The 16934-nt window shown below is 42.2% G+C and overlaps 1 protein-coding gene across 5 annotated transcripts in view; it reads right to left on the reverse strand.

Annotated features, from left to right (window-relative positions):
* The window catches only part of LOC115585424 (ERC protein 2-like), a 163593-nt gene extending 147229 nt beyond the window's left edge, over positions 1-16364 (reverse strand). Inside the window, exons 1-5 of one of the 5 annotated variants that reach the window (XM_030423772.1) lie at positions 16168-16362; positions 12356-13483; positions 7715-7738; positions 7224-7611; positions 6847-7130 (exon numbers count right to left, since the gene is read on the reverse strand). In XM_030423772.1, coding sequence (XP_030279632.1) covers positions 6847-7130; positions 7224-7611; positions 7715-7738; positions 12356-13210 — 1551 coding nt within the window. In that variant the 5' untranslated portion in view covers positions 13211-13483; positions 16168-16362. Of the gene's footprint in view, positions 1-6846; positions 7612-7714; positions 7739-12355; positions 13484-15734; positions 16049-16167 lie in introns of those variants that run through there. The other 4 variants (XM_030423771.1, XM_030423775.1, XM_030423769.1 and 1 more) reach the window with 4 other exon arrangements.
* Positions 16365-16934: the final 570 nt, after the last annotated feature.

The following is a 16934-nucleotide window of genomic DNA, read 5'->3' on the forward strand; positions in this document are numbered from 1 at the left end:
TTAATCAGCCTCACACCATCCAACGTCCACCTGCAGGCTCTGACTCTTCTCTCAGTGGGAGGGTGTCTGTTATCACAACAGCTATCACATATCTGTTAATGTATGTGCCTTTGTGAGCTCGGAGGTGCCAAACATTAACTTTACTGCTGTGTTGTATTGTAATGTAAAAATAATGTCATAACAATAGAAATACTGCTTTCATTATACATCTGAACCGCACATTCTGAATGTTTTTCAAACTAGTATTGAACCAAGTAAGTTCTGCTAATAGCAAAGCTCTCTCTATCACAAACACCCTGTTCACACCCAGAAGTCACCCAGCCCCACCACTTACTGATCTGCTGACCACCAAGCAGCCCCACTGGAACAGCCGGGGGTTAAAGGGCACCTCAGCGGTGGCAGGTTCTGCTCTGTCAATCCCCACACACATTCATCTTCACTGAACTGCGGGCTCATCAAAGCTTTAGGCCACCACTTCCAGTTTCACAGAGGATCAACTGTAACAACTGCGTTGAACTGCACACTGCTAAATGTATGTTGCGCTTAAAGTAGACAAAGTTGCAGGTGCCAGAATAAACACATCTGCACAGTAGGCGATAAAAGTGGGGGCTGCCTGCTGCTGCTTCCTGATTATGTTATAGGCAGCAGAGAGGAGAAAAAACTGCACATGGCATGGACAGGCACATTACCACACACCAACTTATAACTAATAAAATGTATGTATGTATAAGTACATAATGTAGCACCTGAGGAAAATAAACAAGATATGAAGGAAAACTCTCTTAAAAGGACACGGAAAGGACAAGTATTATCAAAGCCAAAACAATTCAAAATAAATGACAGGCAGTGGGTAAAGACAAGCCATCAAAATCAGACAGACACTGTGTGAATATGGGGCATTTATATAAAGACAGCTCATTAGTCGCTCACATAAAAAGATTATAATTTATCAAAAACCTCTTTGTGTTTATAGTTTGTGAAAGTACCAATTGTCATCCCTACAGTATTGTCATAAATGTATATTGAGATATTTGGCGAAAAATATTCTGATATTTTATTTATTTATTTTTTTGTCGGTCTGTCGGCTTTAACAAAGTGCTTTTGAGGAAAAATCAAAATGTTGAGATATATATATTGCGTATCGTAACAAAGCCAATTTGTAATAGTCTACATTTGTGATATAAGGGGAAGGCCGTATTGCCAGTTTTCCCAGTGAGTTGAAAGGAGGTGAGACAAGGGCCTTAACCTCTTCAATTGTGGATAAGGAGGGATTATAGCTGTCACAACAAGCCTCCCACAGACGGGCATGCCCACTGCTGCCACACTCCTAATCTTCTTCTGACCATATGTGTGTTACTGTGTCACAGTGAAAGTGTGCCCGTCTTTTTGTCTCGATGGGCATATTCGAGCGTTAATTCATCCCACGGAGAGAGTGTGTGTCTCGATTCCTTATCAACAAATGGTGAGAGTACAGTTAAGAGCACAATAGGGGAAATTAAGTCACGCAAGAGAGCATGTCGTCAAAGAATGTCTCTTCTGCTCCACATGTGTCAGAGGGCCGACCATATGGAATGAATAGGATCAAACGTAACACCAGAGCAATAAGTGCCGGCATCCTGAATGAAGGATACGGTCAAAAGGTTCAATTCTAGCCTGAAGGCAATGGTGTCAGATATGCCATGCACAGCACTAGAACATGCAAAGATCACACACACACATTCATCAATCACATTCCCATCCCTTCTCCATCAGTGAGAGAAAAAAGAAACAGATTTGCTTGCCACAAATGTGTCCTCCTATCAGCTCGATGGCTTTCGAAAGAGCCGTTTGGAAAAGACAAAGGGAAAAATCAGAGGGCGAGCCCTGCAGAGGAATAAAGAGGGGGGTGAGGAGAAGGTTTGAGGGGTGTAATTTTGTCCCGATAAAGTTTTTCCGCTCGAACATTCTGGGAGATCAACAGAGCGTGGAGAGTGTGCGGGGTGTGGTGGAGAGAAGAGAGCATTGGGAGTGTTTGCTGATGGTATTTACAGTGGTCCTCTAATGTCAGTTGAGAGGGGCTTCATTAGCAGAGGCTGAAAAAAGCCAATTAAGATCCTAAAAAAGACAGGCCTTTTACCAATTAACCTTAGCACAAGACATAGCACATCAGCCTTGGGAGAAAGAAAGATAGAGTGGGAAATGATAACGGACAGACAGAGATAGAAAAGCAGATGAGAAAAGAGAGAGGAGAAGACATTAAAATGTCTCAGCTGCTAAGCTGGTGGCATTAGAATATGAGCGGGAAGAAAAAGCAGGAAACGAGACTCCGACCTGCTGACATGAACTTTAAAAAAGTTTTCAAAAGCTACATTTCTGAAGTTCTGTCGCTGTTAAAGAAAGGACGCGGGGGCTCGGCAGAGAGGGCCGGCCAAAAACCGCAGCAGGACTTCTCAAGCCAGTCATACTATAGAAAAAAAAAGGGGGGAGCCACAAGTGCTTTGCCCTAAGGGTCTCAACACATGACCAAATCCACAAACTCAGTCATACTGATCGAATAATGAGAGAGAGACGTCAAGTCCAGAGCCCCATAGGACCATCTGAAATCCACAGCACGATATGTGCAGTATGAAAGAAGATATGCCATCTCCAAGTACTAATCTCACAGTGAGAGTGTGCATGTGAGTGTGCACGCCCTTGGCAGCAGGTCAGAACTGGGCAGGAGCAGACCAGTGTTGCGGCTGTTATTATTGGGTCTGCAGGGACCTGGCGGCTGGGGAGAGCCGATTAGGCCCAGATTTATGCCTCCCAGCATGAGTGTGTGTGTGTGTGTGTGTGTGTGTGCCATCACACAAAACTTAACTCACAGTTAGTGCAAGGAACCACCACAGACGTTAAATTTTAATAGAACACTGCCGCTTTGTGGACGTTATTAGCACTGCAAACATTACATTGGCCAGGAAACATTAAAAAAAAGAAGGAAAAGAAGAACTAAAAAAAAATACAACTTAATATGTGTCTGCCAAGTGCGACCATTTCATCTCAAGCGCCAAGAATAGACTGACATAAGATGTGCCAGTGTTCTGTGTCAAGTCTGTGCAGCTAAGCCAGTCTGAAAGCTGACAAAGCTGAACAGGAAACACAAGCGAAAGCGCACCACTGCACACACACCATCTCCTGACAACGCACATCAGCAGGTGAGGGAGTGATGGAGCTCTATATCCAGACATACAGCACACCAGATTTCCATACAGAAATAAAGACAGACAGCTGGTTAAAGTAACTTCACATCTGGCCAAGGTCTGTAAGTCCAGAGAGGAAAAAGGGGAAAGAGATTTCGTTTCGATGTGGACCCTTACTCTGATGATGAAATGTGACTAAGCACATTTACCCAAGTACTGTGCTTGCTGTAAGTATGACTTTGAGGTACAGTACCTGTACTTTACTTGAGTATCTCCATTTTCTGCTGCTTTACATTTCAACACCACAACACTTATAAAATATTGTACTTTTTACTCCACTACATTTATTTCACAACTTTAGTTACAAGGTACTTTGCAGATTACAAGCTGCATCAGAGCCAAAGTGACAATCAATGTAAATTATTATTAAAAAAGCACTGATTACAAAATAAGAAAATTGCCACGTATGGGATCAGATGATCCGTCGACTCTTAGCGAAAACAGTATACAAACATGTCGAATTTAATTTTACTTCTATTTTTCCTGCCAGAAAAATACTTTTGATACTCAAGTATATTTAATATCAATTACTTTAAGCTATTTGTAATGGTGACTTTCACCTCTACCAGAGTATTATTTTAAAGGTGCAATACATAAGAACAACCTTGAATTAAAGCCCATCAAATGGGGATAGTACATCAGCAGAGTGACCGCTAACTGCTGCAAACTCCATCTTATTATATGTCGATGACTGTAACTACTTTAAGCTAGTTAGCTCACTTTGCAGTGCAGCTAGCCACACCACCAAGAAGAGTGTTGTTGTTTACACCACTAGCACAGGAGCTTTATAGCACTGGAAGAAAGAGGTTTTCAGGCCCGGGTCTAGCTGGTTAGCATGCTATCTTCCGGAAATATCTCTTCAACGTGAGACTTCTTTGATGGAACTTGAAAACTTCTTCTCATTCTGTTGAAAATTTCAGTTTTAAATGTTTTGAACTGAAATCTTTACATATTGCACCTCGTATATAATATTTTTCCCTTTTACTTAAGTATGGCCTGGGTACTTTACAACACTTCAGGCCCATTGGTTAATTTATTGGCAAACCCATCTCCTGAAATGTACTTACATTTTTAAAAAAAAAGTTAAAATATTAACACAAATTTAATGTGATAATCGTCTCTTCGAGGAATACAGAGAAAGTCCTCATGCCAACATTCAGCCATGTTGAAAGAATAAATAACAGCAGAGGTGAACTGAGAAGGGAGGCATTTATTATCCCAGCTCCAGCTAAACAAGCTGAGTCATTCAAAGGAGAGTAATGGGCGTTGTAATGAAAGGCAGTTGGGCTGGTTTCCTTTGCAGCTAATCAAAAGAACTAAGCGTAGTGCCCCCTAATAGAAGCAATAGCTGCACTTCGATCACCAGCTCGCCTTTGATAACCATGACAAGTGCAAGGGTAAGGCCAAATTACCACTTCAATACATAAACAAAGGTGAGAGGCGTTTACAGGTAGCTGAGTGTTTCTTATGGTTAAATAAGTGCATAGAAATTCTTCAATTAATATGTAATCATTTAATAGTCAAATTCCACGTCCAACTTGACGCTTCTTCACCTTAACATTAATAAACCACATTGTTTAATCCCTTTTAATTGATTAATGGCTTTGTGTGTGTCTGAATAATCAAAAAACCCTTTTAAAAACTGTTCTGATTTTTATTATTCACTACTGGAGATGTATTCACTGCAGTTCAATATGTAAAAGTAGCTTAGTTATTAGGCACTATTTTGATAGCTTCGTAATTTCTTAATTACTATTGAAAAAGAATCATATAATTTAGCTTATATGATATAGACCATGCACAACTCTTACAATCTAATTTACATAAAATCCAAACAATAAAAATAGCGACTGAAATGGCTTTCCAGTACATCCAGGACATTGGGTCTGTCACTCTTTTAGTTTGGCTTAAAAACAGAAAGAATAGCAACTACACTGCAGCTTCAGCTGGTCCCGCACGCGCACACACACACACAAACACTGACACACACACACACACAAACACTGACACACACACACACTCCATCACCCCATCACAAACTCTCTCAGAGGAGGCCAGAAGGAGACGAAGGAAAAAAATGAAAGAACAACACTCACCTCTCTTTTCAATCAGGGCGGTCAGAGTGTTTTCCCTCATTAATCATACATTAATATTCAGACAAACACAGCCTGTTTTTCTACCTTAGAAAAACACTCCTTTCTCCCATCTCTCCCTCTCTCCCACCTCACCTCACCCCTCCTCCTCCATTACACCCAAAGTGTTAAGCTGTCAAACAGTTAAAAATAGCACAGCACACAGAGTGTGTGTGAACAGGTACTCACCTTTTACACACATAGCATGGTTGGGTCCCATACATCACACACGGACACACACACACACACAAATACACACATGTGGCTGCATTAGCATGGGGTTGAAGCACCCACGCTCCCCTCTGACAAAATCATCACAGAGACCGAACACCCGGCTTGGGTGGTTATCCCGTCAGCCACCGGGAGCCCAGCGAGGGAGTGTCCTTGCTGGAAACGCTAAGCCGACAGGCCCCAGATGTGTACGCATACTCATGTACAAACACACACACACGCAATCATTTTGACTAGACCGGCAGACGTGGAGGCAGACAGACAACACATAGCCAGAAAAACAAGAACATTATGAGACAAACAATAACAGAGGCTGCACAGACATGCAATGCACACACACACACACACACACACACACACACACACACACACACACACACAGAGGTAGAGAAATTAAAGGCTAAGAAGATTTAGGAGTTAAAAATAAACAAGGCAGGGGTGAGGAGCACAGAGCAGCCTACTACTAGCCCTCCTGGCAGAGGCTATAGACACCTGTGCTTCACAATCGCTCACAGGAGGGCTCGTATCTTTACATTTCCAATCAATAAAGTGTCTCTGAAGAAGACAAAAAAACGGAAGGGGTGAGGTATGAGCATTTGAATAACAAGTACCTTTTATTGCATTTAGATATAGAATTTTTGATGGGCTGCAATTACTTTTAGCGTCAAGCTCGCCACATGCTGCATGCTACATGCTGTTGAATTAAAGCCAAATGTTATGCACAAGGCACAGACAAGGGGCATTCGAGCAACTGCCATATCAGCAAGTGCATACCCAGGAATACACAAACAAACACACACACACACACACACACACACACACAAAGTGTCAGATTGTAAAACTGCATGGCTGAACACAGGCTTAGAGCTCTCCGTATGTTAATCTGGCCCATTGATAAGACCTGCTGAGCTGCTTTCTGCTCACACACTCGCCATAATACACACACGGGTACAAACACATAATACGCAGAAGTACAGCATGGAAAAATATATCACTTTAACCATCAATATGTATCATCATATATGCTTGCTATAAAAAACGAGATAGTATCCTCTGGCTTTTCAATAGCCACCATGTACTGATCAGTATGATCAAAGTGGAAGTCATATTCAGCGCTCAAACGTTTTCTAACATAGAATTGCTTTGTGTTATTAAAACGGGTGACACACTTGTGGTATTTAATTCACAAAACTAAAATTATTTGTGATATTTTAGGTGAATGGTTTAGATTTGTAACCATTCATCACAGGGGAAGGAAAACTCACCTCTCTCATATGCATGTTCTCCAGCTGCGTTTCAGCCTCTTGCGCCGCCATCGCTATGATACCGGTCCGCTGTCCCCGACCCCAGTGTCCCTGAGCCTGATTTTGGCCTTGGCCCTGTAGCATCTCCAACAGCCTCTGGATGCTCTCGTCCCGGGCACCCAGCGTCTGCTTCTGCGAGTCGATTCTCATCTCCATATCCTCCATGGTCTTCCTCAGCAGGAACAGCTCCTTGGCCTGCCGCTCGTGCTCTGACTGCAGCCGGAAGAAATTCTCCTCTGATGGATCTATAGGAGGAGATGAGGAGAAGCCGTCACACACAGGTACCTGGCAGGGGCTAAAGGGCCGGAGTGAGCTAGAGCTGGGCGCTACCACCGGACCTTGGCCGGGGCTGTAGAGGGGCTGATTTGGGCTGTTCCTTGGCCCGGGCTGAAGGGTGTTGGCTGGGCTGACTCTCTGCGTAGCTACTGCAGTGTTAAGACCATAACCAGGGCTGTGAATGATGACGTCAGCTTCCTGTTGCCTGGAGTTGTAGGTGTTGGATGGGCTGGCTCTCGGGCTGTTCTTCGGTCCAGGACTGTGCAGGTTGCTCGGGCTTTGTCTGGGGCTGTGGCCAGGGCTAAGCCCTCCTCTGTGGTCCTGGTCTGTATGGAGTTCTCGGTAGGAGCCAGAGTTCCCCTGCCATCGCTGCTGCTGCTGCAAGCGACTGTTCATCTCCCTGTGAGCCCTCAGCTCCTCCTGAAGCTCCTGAACTGTCAACGGAAGCTGCTACAAAGACAGATTGAATACATTCAGATACATTAAAAAACAAATAAATCAACACACTTTGATGGCAAACACACATGTAAAAGAAAAGATGATTAAAACAGACCTTGTTTCTTCTGATATCCGCAGGCTGCAGCAGAGTGTCATGTGTGACAAAAGAAAGGGAAACACATGAATAAATGCAAAAACAGAAAGCAGATAGACAGAAAAAATATATACCCTAAATATCAAACCATTATGTAGATAACTTCAAGCTGTTGGGTGATGGTTACCTAATATGGCCACCAGGGGGTGATATTTCTCTTCAAAACACAAGGAGAACTATAGAGGGTACAGTAAGCCAAAGTGACCTGGGTTTGTTTGCAGGAGATGAGCATCAACGGGGAGAGGGACGGGATGAGAGGTGATGTTATTCCACATGACACACAAACAAATCTGCAATTTATTAAAACAAAGAGAATTACATTTTCCAATTTTACAGATTACCTCAAACAGAATCAGAAAGACTGTTACGAACTCTGTGAGTTTTATGAGGGCCATATTGTGAGTCAATTATCAATCAATAATTTAATAATCAATAATCAATCATTAATTAAAGGCACTATTAAGACATGTTCAACCTAGTAGACGGTTCAGTATCATGGTTTTGGTTTCTGGTCAGTTGTTCTATTATTTTGTTGTTTTATTTTGTAGTTCCTAGTGTTCGGTTTCCACTCCTGTTCTCTTCCCCTGTCTGATATTCCCCCCATACCTGTCTCACGGAGATGTCTATTAGCTCTGCCCCGTTCCAGGAGTCTCTCCACCTGCATTAGTTAGTTAAGTTTGGATTTAAACAAAATGTAAAAATAATGATTAATTCATCCATCTGTAAGTATATTTTTCCAGACCCATGACATTTAAAGGGTTAAAGAAATGTATCTAAAAATAACGTTTATGGGTTTTAACAATGTTGTCTGCACACTATTGCAACAATGTAAAGGTGGGCTGATGAGGTTTACTAGTGCAGTGAGTGATTTGTCTATACATTTATCACTTGAACAACTGATTACAAATTGGCTGGATGCTGGGTGTGTGGACAATACATTTCACTCAACATTCCTGCCTTTTGGCGTGTGACACAGTGGAAAGTCACGCAAAATACAATATGCTACTTTACATTCAAAGCTCTCAGCTTTACTGACTGGAAAATGGAAATTCATTCTAAGCTTGAAACCATGGACACAGGGCATTCTTAATGATTGACTGAGCACAGAAGAAAAGCCTGTGAGGAATTCAAACAAAAGGGAAAGAACAGAAACACACAGCATTTAACTCAACACACAGTATGGGAGTGAGAGATTCATTTACACACACATACACTGAGCACAAGTGAAATGACTAATCTTTGCCTCGATGTGACGATATTAATAATTTTTCTTTGGATATTCTTACTCCTCTGCTCGTGTCCAGAGGGTGGGGAGCACCAAGGACGCAGAGTTGAGATGTAGGAGGAAGGGGAGGGTGAACACAGATAATCAATGCACCAAGCTAGCACTGAATATCAAGTCAGAGTGGGTGGACAGTCCTCTGCATGAACACACACACACGCAGCCAAGACTGTAGACACAAATACATATGCACGTGTACACACAAGCATACGTGCGCGCTCACACACACACACCAAACACACAGATGGCTAGGGGACAAGCCTGGTCACTGCAGCTGAGAAAAAAGGTGACATTCCTTATGCTAATTAAAAAGTTCCCTTGTCAGACTGAACTCTTCCCAGAGTGTCTCAAAGGGCAAAAAAAAAACAGGTGAAACAGATGAAAAAAAAAGAAGGAAAGTGATAATGCGAAAGGCAAGATGGTGGATAGAGGTGATAAAGGAGTGCGGTGACAGCAGATAAGAGTGAGAATAACATTTTCTGCATGAGATATCGCTTTTTATTTTTCTACTTTCAAAATAAACAAGGAATTGGGGGGGAAAAAGTGCTTTCATCTGATTTTATATGATAGGGCTGTGTAATTGTGAGATAGAGTTGAGGGTTAAAGTTAGGAGACAAAAAGAGTTGGGAGCAATTTAAGGAGATATCAATACCAACAAAGCAACAATCATTACGAGCTGGAGCTGAACTAGCCATAGGTGTGTGTGTCTACAAAAGAGATAGAGGGAGAGTTTAAGAGAAGACAGAAAGGGAGACATAAAAAATTATAATGTTTTATAATCAATATTTTCCTAGCAAGCAAAGGTAAAGCAAGTTGACATACTTAGTCAGAGCCTCATCAGTGGCGAATGACTGATGCTAAAAGCGGACACATCGCAAGAGGGTGTGTCACAATGATTTTTAGTATAAGATTCACATTTATTAATCTTAGTAGAAACATTTAACATGGCGTGACTGAGGATGCTGCAGGAGACTTATTGTTGAGAGATGTGCTCTCATTTAATTTATTATTGCTCCCCTTTGAATGAGTTTTGTTTTGTTGCGGCAACCGCTGATTTATTTTATGACGTAATGTGGTCATGTGACCCACCTGTTCTGTTCATTACCTGCAGCTGTACAGAATAAAACCTCTGTGTGTGCCATGATTGCGGTTGTTCACACAAAGAGAGCAAATGTGTGTAGTGTGACGTTAAACGCTGTGGAAGAAAACTCTGCTAACACTTATCATGGACATTGAGTTCAGCATGAGGAAAAAGACAGGCCACATATGAGGGTAGGAGGATGCATCGCAACTTCCACATTAATTGGTTTCCGTCACAGCCTTGAACAGTGCGCAAGATCGCTTCTGTTGATTTTTCTCGTGGTAGCTTTTCCGGTGCCACTATTCCCGAAGAATAGTGAGGCCAGTTTTAAATGAAGTTTAATAAAATCAACTAATTCTGCTTCTGGTGTCCTATTCAATGTTGATATTAGGGCTGCAACTAATGATTCGTTTTACTGTAGATGAATTAATTAATTTTCGCGATTATTTATTGTCTATAAAATATCAGAAAATGGTGCAAAATGTTAGTGTTTCCTAAAGCCCAAAATGACATCTTCATATGTCTTGTTTTGTCCACAACCCAAAGTTATTCAATTTACTGTCATAGAAGAGTAAAGAAACCAGATAATGTTCACATTTAAGAGAATGTATTGACTATTCAAATAGTTGGTGAGAACTAATTGATTAATCATTGCAGCTCTAATTAGTATTAAAGACTAGAGGTACACCTATGCCTTCATTGTCAGTAAAAGACAGTACTCAAGAGTGTATTGTATGAGAGAGACAAATCAGCCAACACATGACAACACAGTAATATACTAGTTGTATTGGTCTGTCGCTTGAAGGAGCTGAACAGAGACGAACAGATCCATCTATCACAGACAGAGTCCTGTCAGGACAAGCCTACAGACACAGAGTCTCATAACATTGAGTGTCCTACTCCATTTTAATGCCGTATGAAGAATCTCTGCAGCAGTGGTTAAGCGTCTACTTCTCTAGTAGTTGAGTAGACAGATCCAGGAAATTTTTCTTACCTTCTCTAACATTGCGAGATAAAGTGTTTTTCAACGTTCACGTTCTTTTCCCAGGAAACTGTATGTTTCCTATTGAAACAAATCAGGTGTATTTAGGCAGCTGGTATCGATGACGTGGATCCGAATCAAAAATCCAGATGTAGCTTGACTTGATATTGGATTTGGTTTGACTGAATCAAAGGGGGTTGGTCATTTGCAGAGATATGCTCTCTACTGAGTACCATTCTATTTTATAATTTTTTTAAATTTATATTACTTGTAGATGTAGATCTTCATGCAAAGTTAGCATACAATTCTGGTTGTTAAGGAGGTATTTTGTGAAACATTTATAAACTAAAACTCTGCAAAGAAAGATTCTTAGTCTGTTCTCATTTTCAAAGTTTCTGTTTTATCACGTTTGGTTTTAAAACCAGAAAAAAGGGAGTGTGCGTGTGTCACAGTGTCCTCACACTGCATGACAATATGAGATTTAAAAAAAAACAAGCTATAAATACAAATGCAGAGGTGGCTCCTTGGTTACAAAAGGGAGGAGTCCGACGGAATAACGCAGATATGATCAAAGTTTCTGCACGCTTGTGTGAGAGAGATGATGAGTATTAAACCCATTCAACAAAGACTTCTCAAACTACATAGTGTTAATGATCCCTATAACGGATTAAAAACATATATCTTATGCAGATTCACATCCTTCGATTTCCCCACAGACAATCACAGAAACACAGGGAATTTAAACACCCCACAGACAAATGGACATACAGATGGACAGTGTGAGACAGGAAATGAAAGACAATGACAGAACACAGAGATACTTTATCGCAACTATGCAGTGAGATAGATGGATAATGCCTCTGAAAATGAGTGGGACGGGACAGACTGGTCACTGTCCATTCAGGAGTAGCTGTGAGCATTTTTTACAATCTGGCTAACACACAGAATGGATGCCATCAGGGCCCGTTCCCATGGAAACACAGACAGCGCTGAGCCTGGCAAACATCTTTACAAATGAACTGCACAGGAGTCTCTCTATGCAACCTTGAAGACAGTAACAAAAGGCATGATGCGCAGAGAGAGATGGGCGCGTCAACACAAAAAGTCTCAATGTGACGTGTGAGCGGACAAAGCAAAGAGTTTGGTTTCAAAAAGAGATTTTTCCACCATTTGACGTCTTCTTTCATAAAGAGACTTACTGTTCGTCTTCAGAGTGGAAAGATTTGAACAAACTCTTCAATTTGTCATTTTTCTCACCTGCATATCCTCTTGGTTAGTCCTGATATGGTCCTTCAAAACCGAGGTCCTCACTCCCTCCTCCCGCCTTACCCCCTTGTCTCTTTTCACATCTGGGCTCCAGAAGTTCACGCTGTTCATGTTGGGCCCTGTCCTTCCGTCCCTCCCTCCATCCAGTTCTCTCCTCAGGTTGTCATTCTCCCTCTGCAGATCCCTCAGCTGAACCTGAAGATCAGCCTCTCCCCGTCCAGCTGAATCCATTCCCTGTGGATGTCTACCTGACTGGCGCCGCAAGCTGGATGTCCCTGCAGGCTGCAACGCTTGGTCTCCATATGGGTCTGACGGGTGATGCAGCCCATAGGTGGTGATGTTTGGGCTGCTGCCCGTGGCTGTTGTCCGACCAGTGTAGGACGAGCGACTGGTGCTCCTGCCCAGCGTCATGGTACCTTTAGGATACCCTCCAGAGGGTTCCAAGGACTCCCGCTCATTGGGGTACATGGTACCTGAAGTGGCATATGCAGCACTCAAAGACTGGATGTTCTCCATAGACAGGGTTTTACCCCCTGGCGCTGTCGCTGAACCATAAGTTACTCCTTTGTTTGCTGCTGCGCCGGGTTTGCTCTTAGAACCTGGCCTCGACACCGACCCTTGACTTCCAGCCACTTTAGGTGCTGGAGCAGGCCCACCCCCTGACACAGAGCCTGGTTCTAGCCCTGAGCGGGAGCCCGGTGCTGAGCTTACAGCCTGTTTTCCTTTCCCCTGTTTGGGGGATCTGGAAAAACGTGAATGAGATGCACTGCCATCAGTGTGCCCACTACTCTTCGGGGCAGTGGACAGCTTGCTCTGCGAGGGCTTGGCTCTAATGTTAATAGGCATTTTTCTATATGGCAAAAGTCGACTTCTGAGAGGAAACCTTTAAGGTCTGGAATATTTTCATGTCTCTTTTTGGTGTCAGAATGACTAACAAGGTTGAAAATAAAGGCCACCTCTTGGCCTCTCAGTTTTCACGTGTCCATCCTTGATTGTAAAGGGCTTGAGGCCGAGTCTTATTTAGTCCTATTAGAAGAAAGTGGCACACTGACTGTTTGCTAGAGGACACACAGGACAGAGGTCTTGTGTTTTCAGCTAAAGAGCAGGACATCATGGATTCTAGATAGGTGAGAGAGGACAAACATTGAGAGAAAAAAACAATTAAATTTAAAAGAAAAAATAGGCAGCTGAGGATCACCACATTGTTCATAGGAATGGTTTCACACTCATACCAAAGCAACTTCTAGGTTATTTTGCGTTAAGCCGAATCACATTTTTCTTTACCCAATTTCAAGCTTCTCAAATGTCAAATGCTGTCTAAACAGAAGCATCTGTACAAGACTTTTGTCTAAATAAAACAAAAATGTCTAAAGTGGGCAGGGTTATGATTTAAATCCAGAAAGATCTGTTTAAGTTTCCAAGCCTTGAAATCTGATCACAATGCCAATTTTCAGTTCGCTATCTAGCCCTACAAGGCTCAGGCTGAACATAAACGATTAAGACTAGGGCTGCACAATTACTCTTAAATTGATCAAAATCATAATATGGCAATATAAGTGCAATATCCACAATGCAATACGTTTAATTATTTGATAAAGGTGAAATTTGTCACAAAATGGCACGGTAGTTCAAATTTTGTTCTCTAGATATAAGAAAAGATATAAGAAAACATGTTTGATAGGTACAGACCCCAACAAATGTCACAAAAATGATCACTCCAAACCTGTCAAAACAATCACAATATGATTTTTTGACCATATCATGAAGCCTTTATTAAGACCGTATCGACTTAAAAATCAGAATACCATAGTTTGCTGCACTGAATAATCCAGATATCCAGTTACAGACTAGGGCTGATCGATATTTGACTTTTTCGTAAAACATTCCAAATACAAATACATTGGATACATTACATTCAAATACATCGGTAAGGCTTTGATGATTTGAGAAAGACATTTAGTACAACGTGACTAAGTGGTATTCAACCCTGCTCCTGGAAATCCACATTCCTGTCTTTTTCCAACCTTTTCTATATCAGGCGTGGCCGATCAACTGAAAACCTCTGCCTCCACCAATCACTTGTGGACAGAGCACAGGAGATTGGAATAAGATGGTGGATCCACAGGTGCATGGTTGGGGACCACTGACGAAAAGGGAAAAAATTATCTTACTATTAGTACAGTATTCAGTGATGAGAATACAGGAAACCAAAGTCAGTTTATCCACCAAGCTATAAATTAGTTGTGTAGAATACCACGAGTTTCCTGCTCATTAGGTACAGAACACCTAGCACAGTCACCGTCACCTCCGTAAATGATGAGAGAAAAGGGAGCAGCTTCACTATTTCAGCACCATGGACAGCATCAATCTACCGCCATAAGCATGGGCTCTAATGCCTGCTCAGGTCTGAAAGAAACAGGAAAATAATAGTGTAATTGGCCATCGCCATGGCAGATTTCTGAGGGAATTGGAAGACCAGTCTTTATTATCTGCAGTCCCTCGGGGCACTTACAAAACTCATTGTCAGAATTAATCAGGGCTGAAAACATACCGTTACCTTAGGCTCCAACTAAAAAAAGGCACAAGGAATTTAGGCTAAATCACAATTGGAAAGTACAGCATGATAACACATGCAACAACATTTTTGGTATAAATTCAGCATCATACTACATGTCTTTCATTGTTCACTTATTGTCTTTGGAGGCAAAAAGCTGATATACATAAAGATGGTCCACAGGAAATCGAAGTAAGTGCAACCAAGTCCGGGATGGACCAGACATTGGGGACTGTCTGCAAAGCAGAGGCAAATCCAAATCATAATCCCACCTCTAATCCAAGAGGATTGGATGCTGGGAGCCGGTGCACGGGATGCAACTAACCAAGAGATTGGTTAAGACTGCTTGTCAGTCATACCATAGCTGTCAATCCCCTTATCCATCATTGTTGGAGACAATGAATTTAGCTTTATGTGATAGCAATGGAGCCACCAGACCTGTGATTAATAACTCTGGAGCACTGATTGTGCAGTTACATCCCAGATGATGGCTAGAAAAGTTAAAACAGCAATGACAGCTGTGTGTGGGGAAAAAACCAAAACAAATTAAGGAGCTGCACACAGGTCAGCTCGCTACTATTAAATCTCTGGCTACAGATATCAGATGTCATTTGCATTAAGATAGAGGTTTCACGAGTCAGCGCGTCCGGTCAGTTCCAGTGGGCACGCGCCCATCTGTACACCTCCTTTTTTTTTTTTTAGAACAAAACGGATCGATAAAACTAGAAAAGAAAGACAGAAAGAAGAAAATTAAAATGTGGAGCGCGTGTACGCAGTAGGAGACAGCTCACAACATGTACCGGCCTCTGCACTTACTTCTGAGTTGGCAGCCAGCTGTTGCCGCGAAGGGAAAAACTCGAGTCACCTCCCCAAACAAGCGACAGCGGGGCCATTTGCATGATAACACTTATCCATGGGAGCCTCTTCCTCTCTCTCTCTCAGCTCCACATGCCGCCAACCTGACGCCCAAACCGTGACCCCACACCGCCCCACATTACACGAGTAAAACGCTCTTTGTGCATGTGAGCACACAGCCCCGGATAACTCTACTACGACCACGGCATGAAGGATTAGTTTCTTGCTCATATGCACACGGCTACATGAGTTCGAGCTAGTACCTTATATAATAATTAATCTGCCACACAAAACTGAGAGCGCACGGAGTTTCGTTTGTTTCCTAAATGTTGCCGACATGACGCCACGACATTCCAGGTGTGTGCACGCAACGACTGGTTGCCGCGGGGCTTACCGGACAGGCACCTCTCCATCACCGCGAAGCCCCGACGGACCCCTGTCCGACTTCGGCTCAGACTCCATGATCTCATCGGCTCAGCTCTCTCATGATGACCTGTCCTGCCATCGGGTCCTCGTGGGCGCGCACTGCCGAGCTGGCGCGTGCGCGACCCACGCGGCATGATGGGGCAGCAGGAGCAGCCTGAGGATTGGAGGGCTTGATTTTGTTCATACACCTACATGAGCGTCAGCCGGGTATGGAAACCCATCTCTGCCAGTGAAAGACAGAAGATAAGATGAAAACCAGGCTCTGCAAAAAAAAAAAATTCCGTTGGTTAGTCATGAATATAAGATAAAAGTTAAAACATGAGACACAAAGTCGAAATAATGACATAAACAAATCAAAATGTTAAGCAGAAAGTCAATATCATGATATAAAAAGTCATAAATATGTGATAAAAAAAAGTCAAAATTAGGATATCAGAATTCATGAATATGTGATTGAAAATCAAAATTATGATAGACAAAGCCATAGATATGACATAACAGTCCTAAACATGAGATGCAAAGTCGAAACATTGACATAAAAAGGCAAATCTTTTAAACAATAAGTTAACATTATGCTAGAATAAGTCATACATATGAGATAAAAGTCCAAATAATGAGATAAAAAGTCAAAATTAATCAGCACAAAGTCAATATTATTATATAAAAAGTCATAAACTTGAGCTGTAAAGTCGAAATAACAAGATAAAAAGTTATTAGATAAAGAGTCATACTTAT

The sequence above is a fragment of the Sparus aurata genome, chromosome 7 (assembly GCF_900880675.1).
Source record: "Sparus aurata chromosome 7, fSpaAur1.1, whole genome shotgun sequence".
NCBI lineage: Eukaryota > Metazoa > Chordata > Actinopteri > Spariformes > Sparidae > Sparus > Sparus aurata.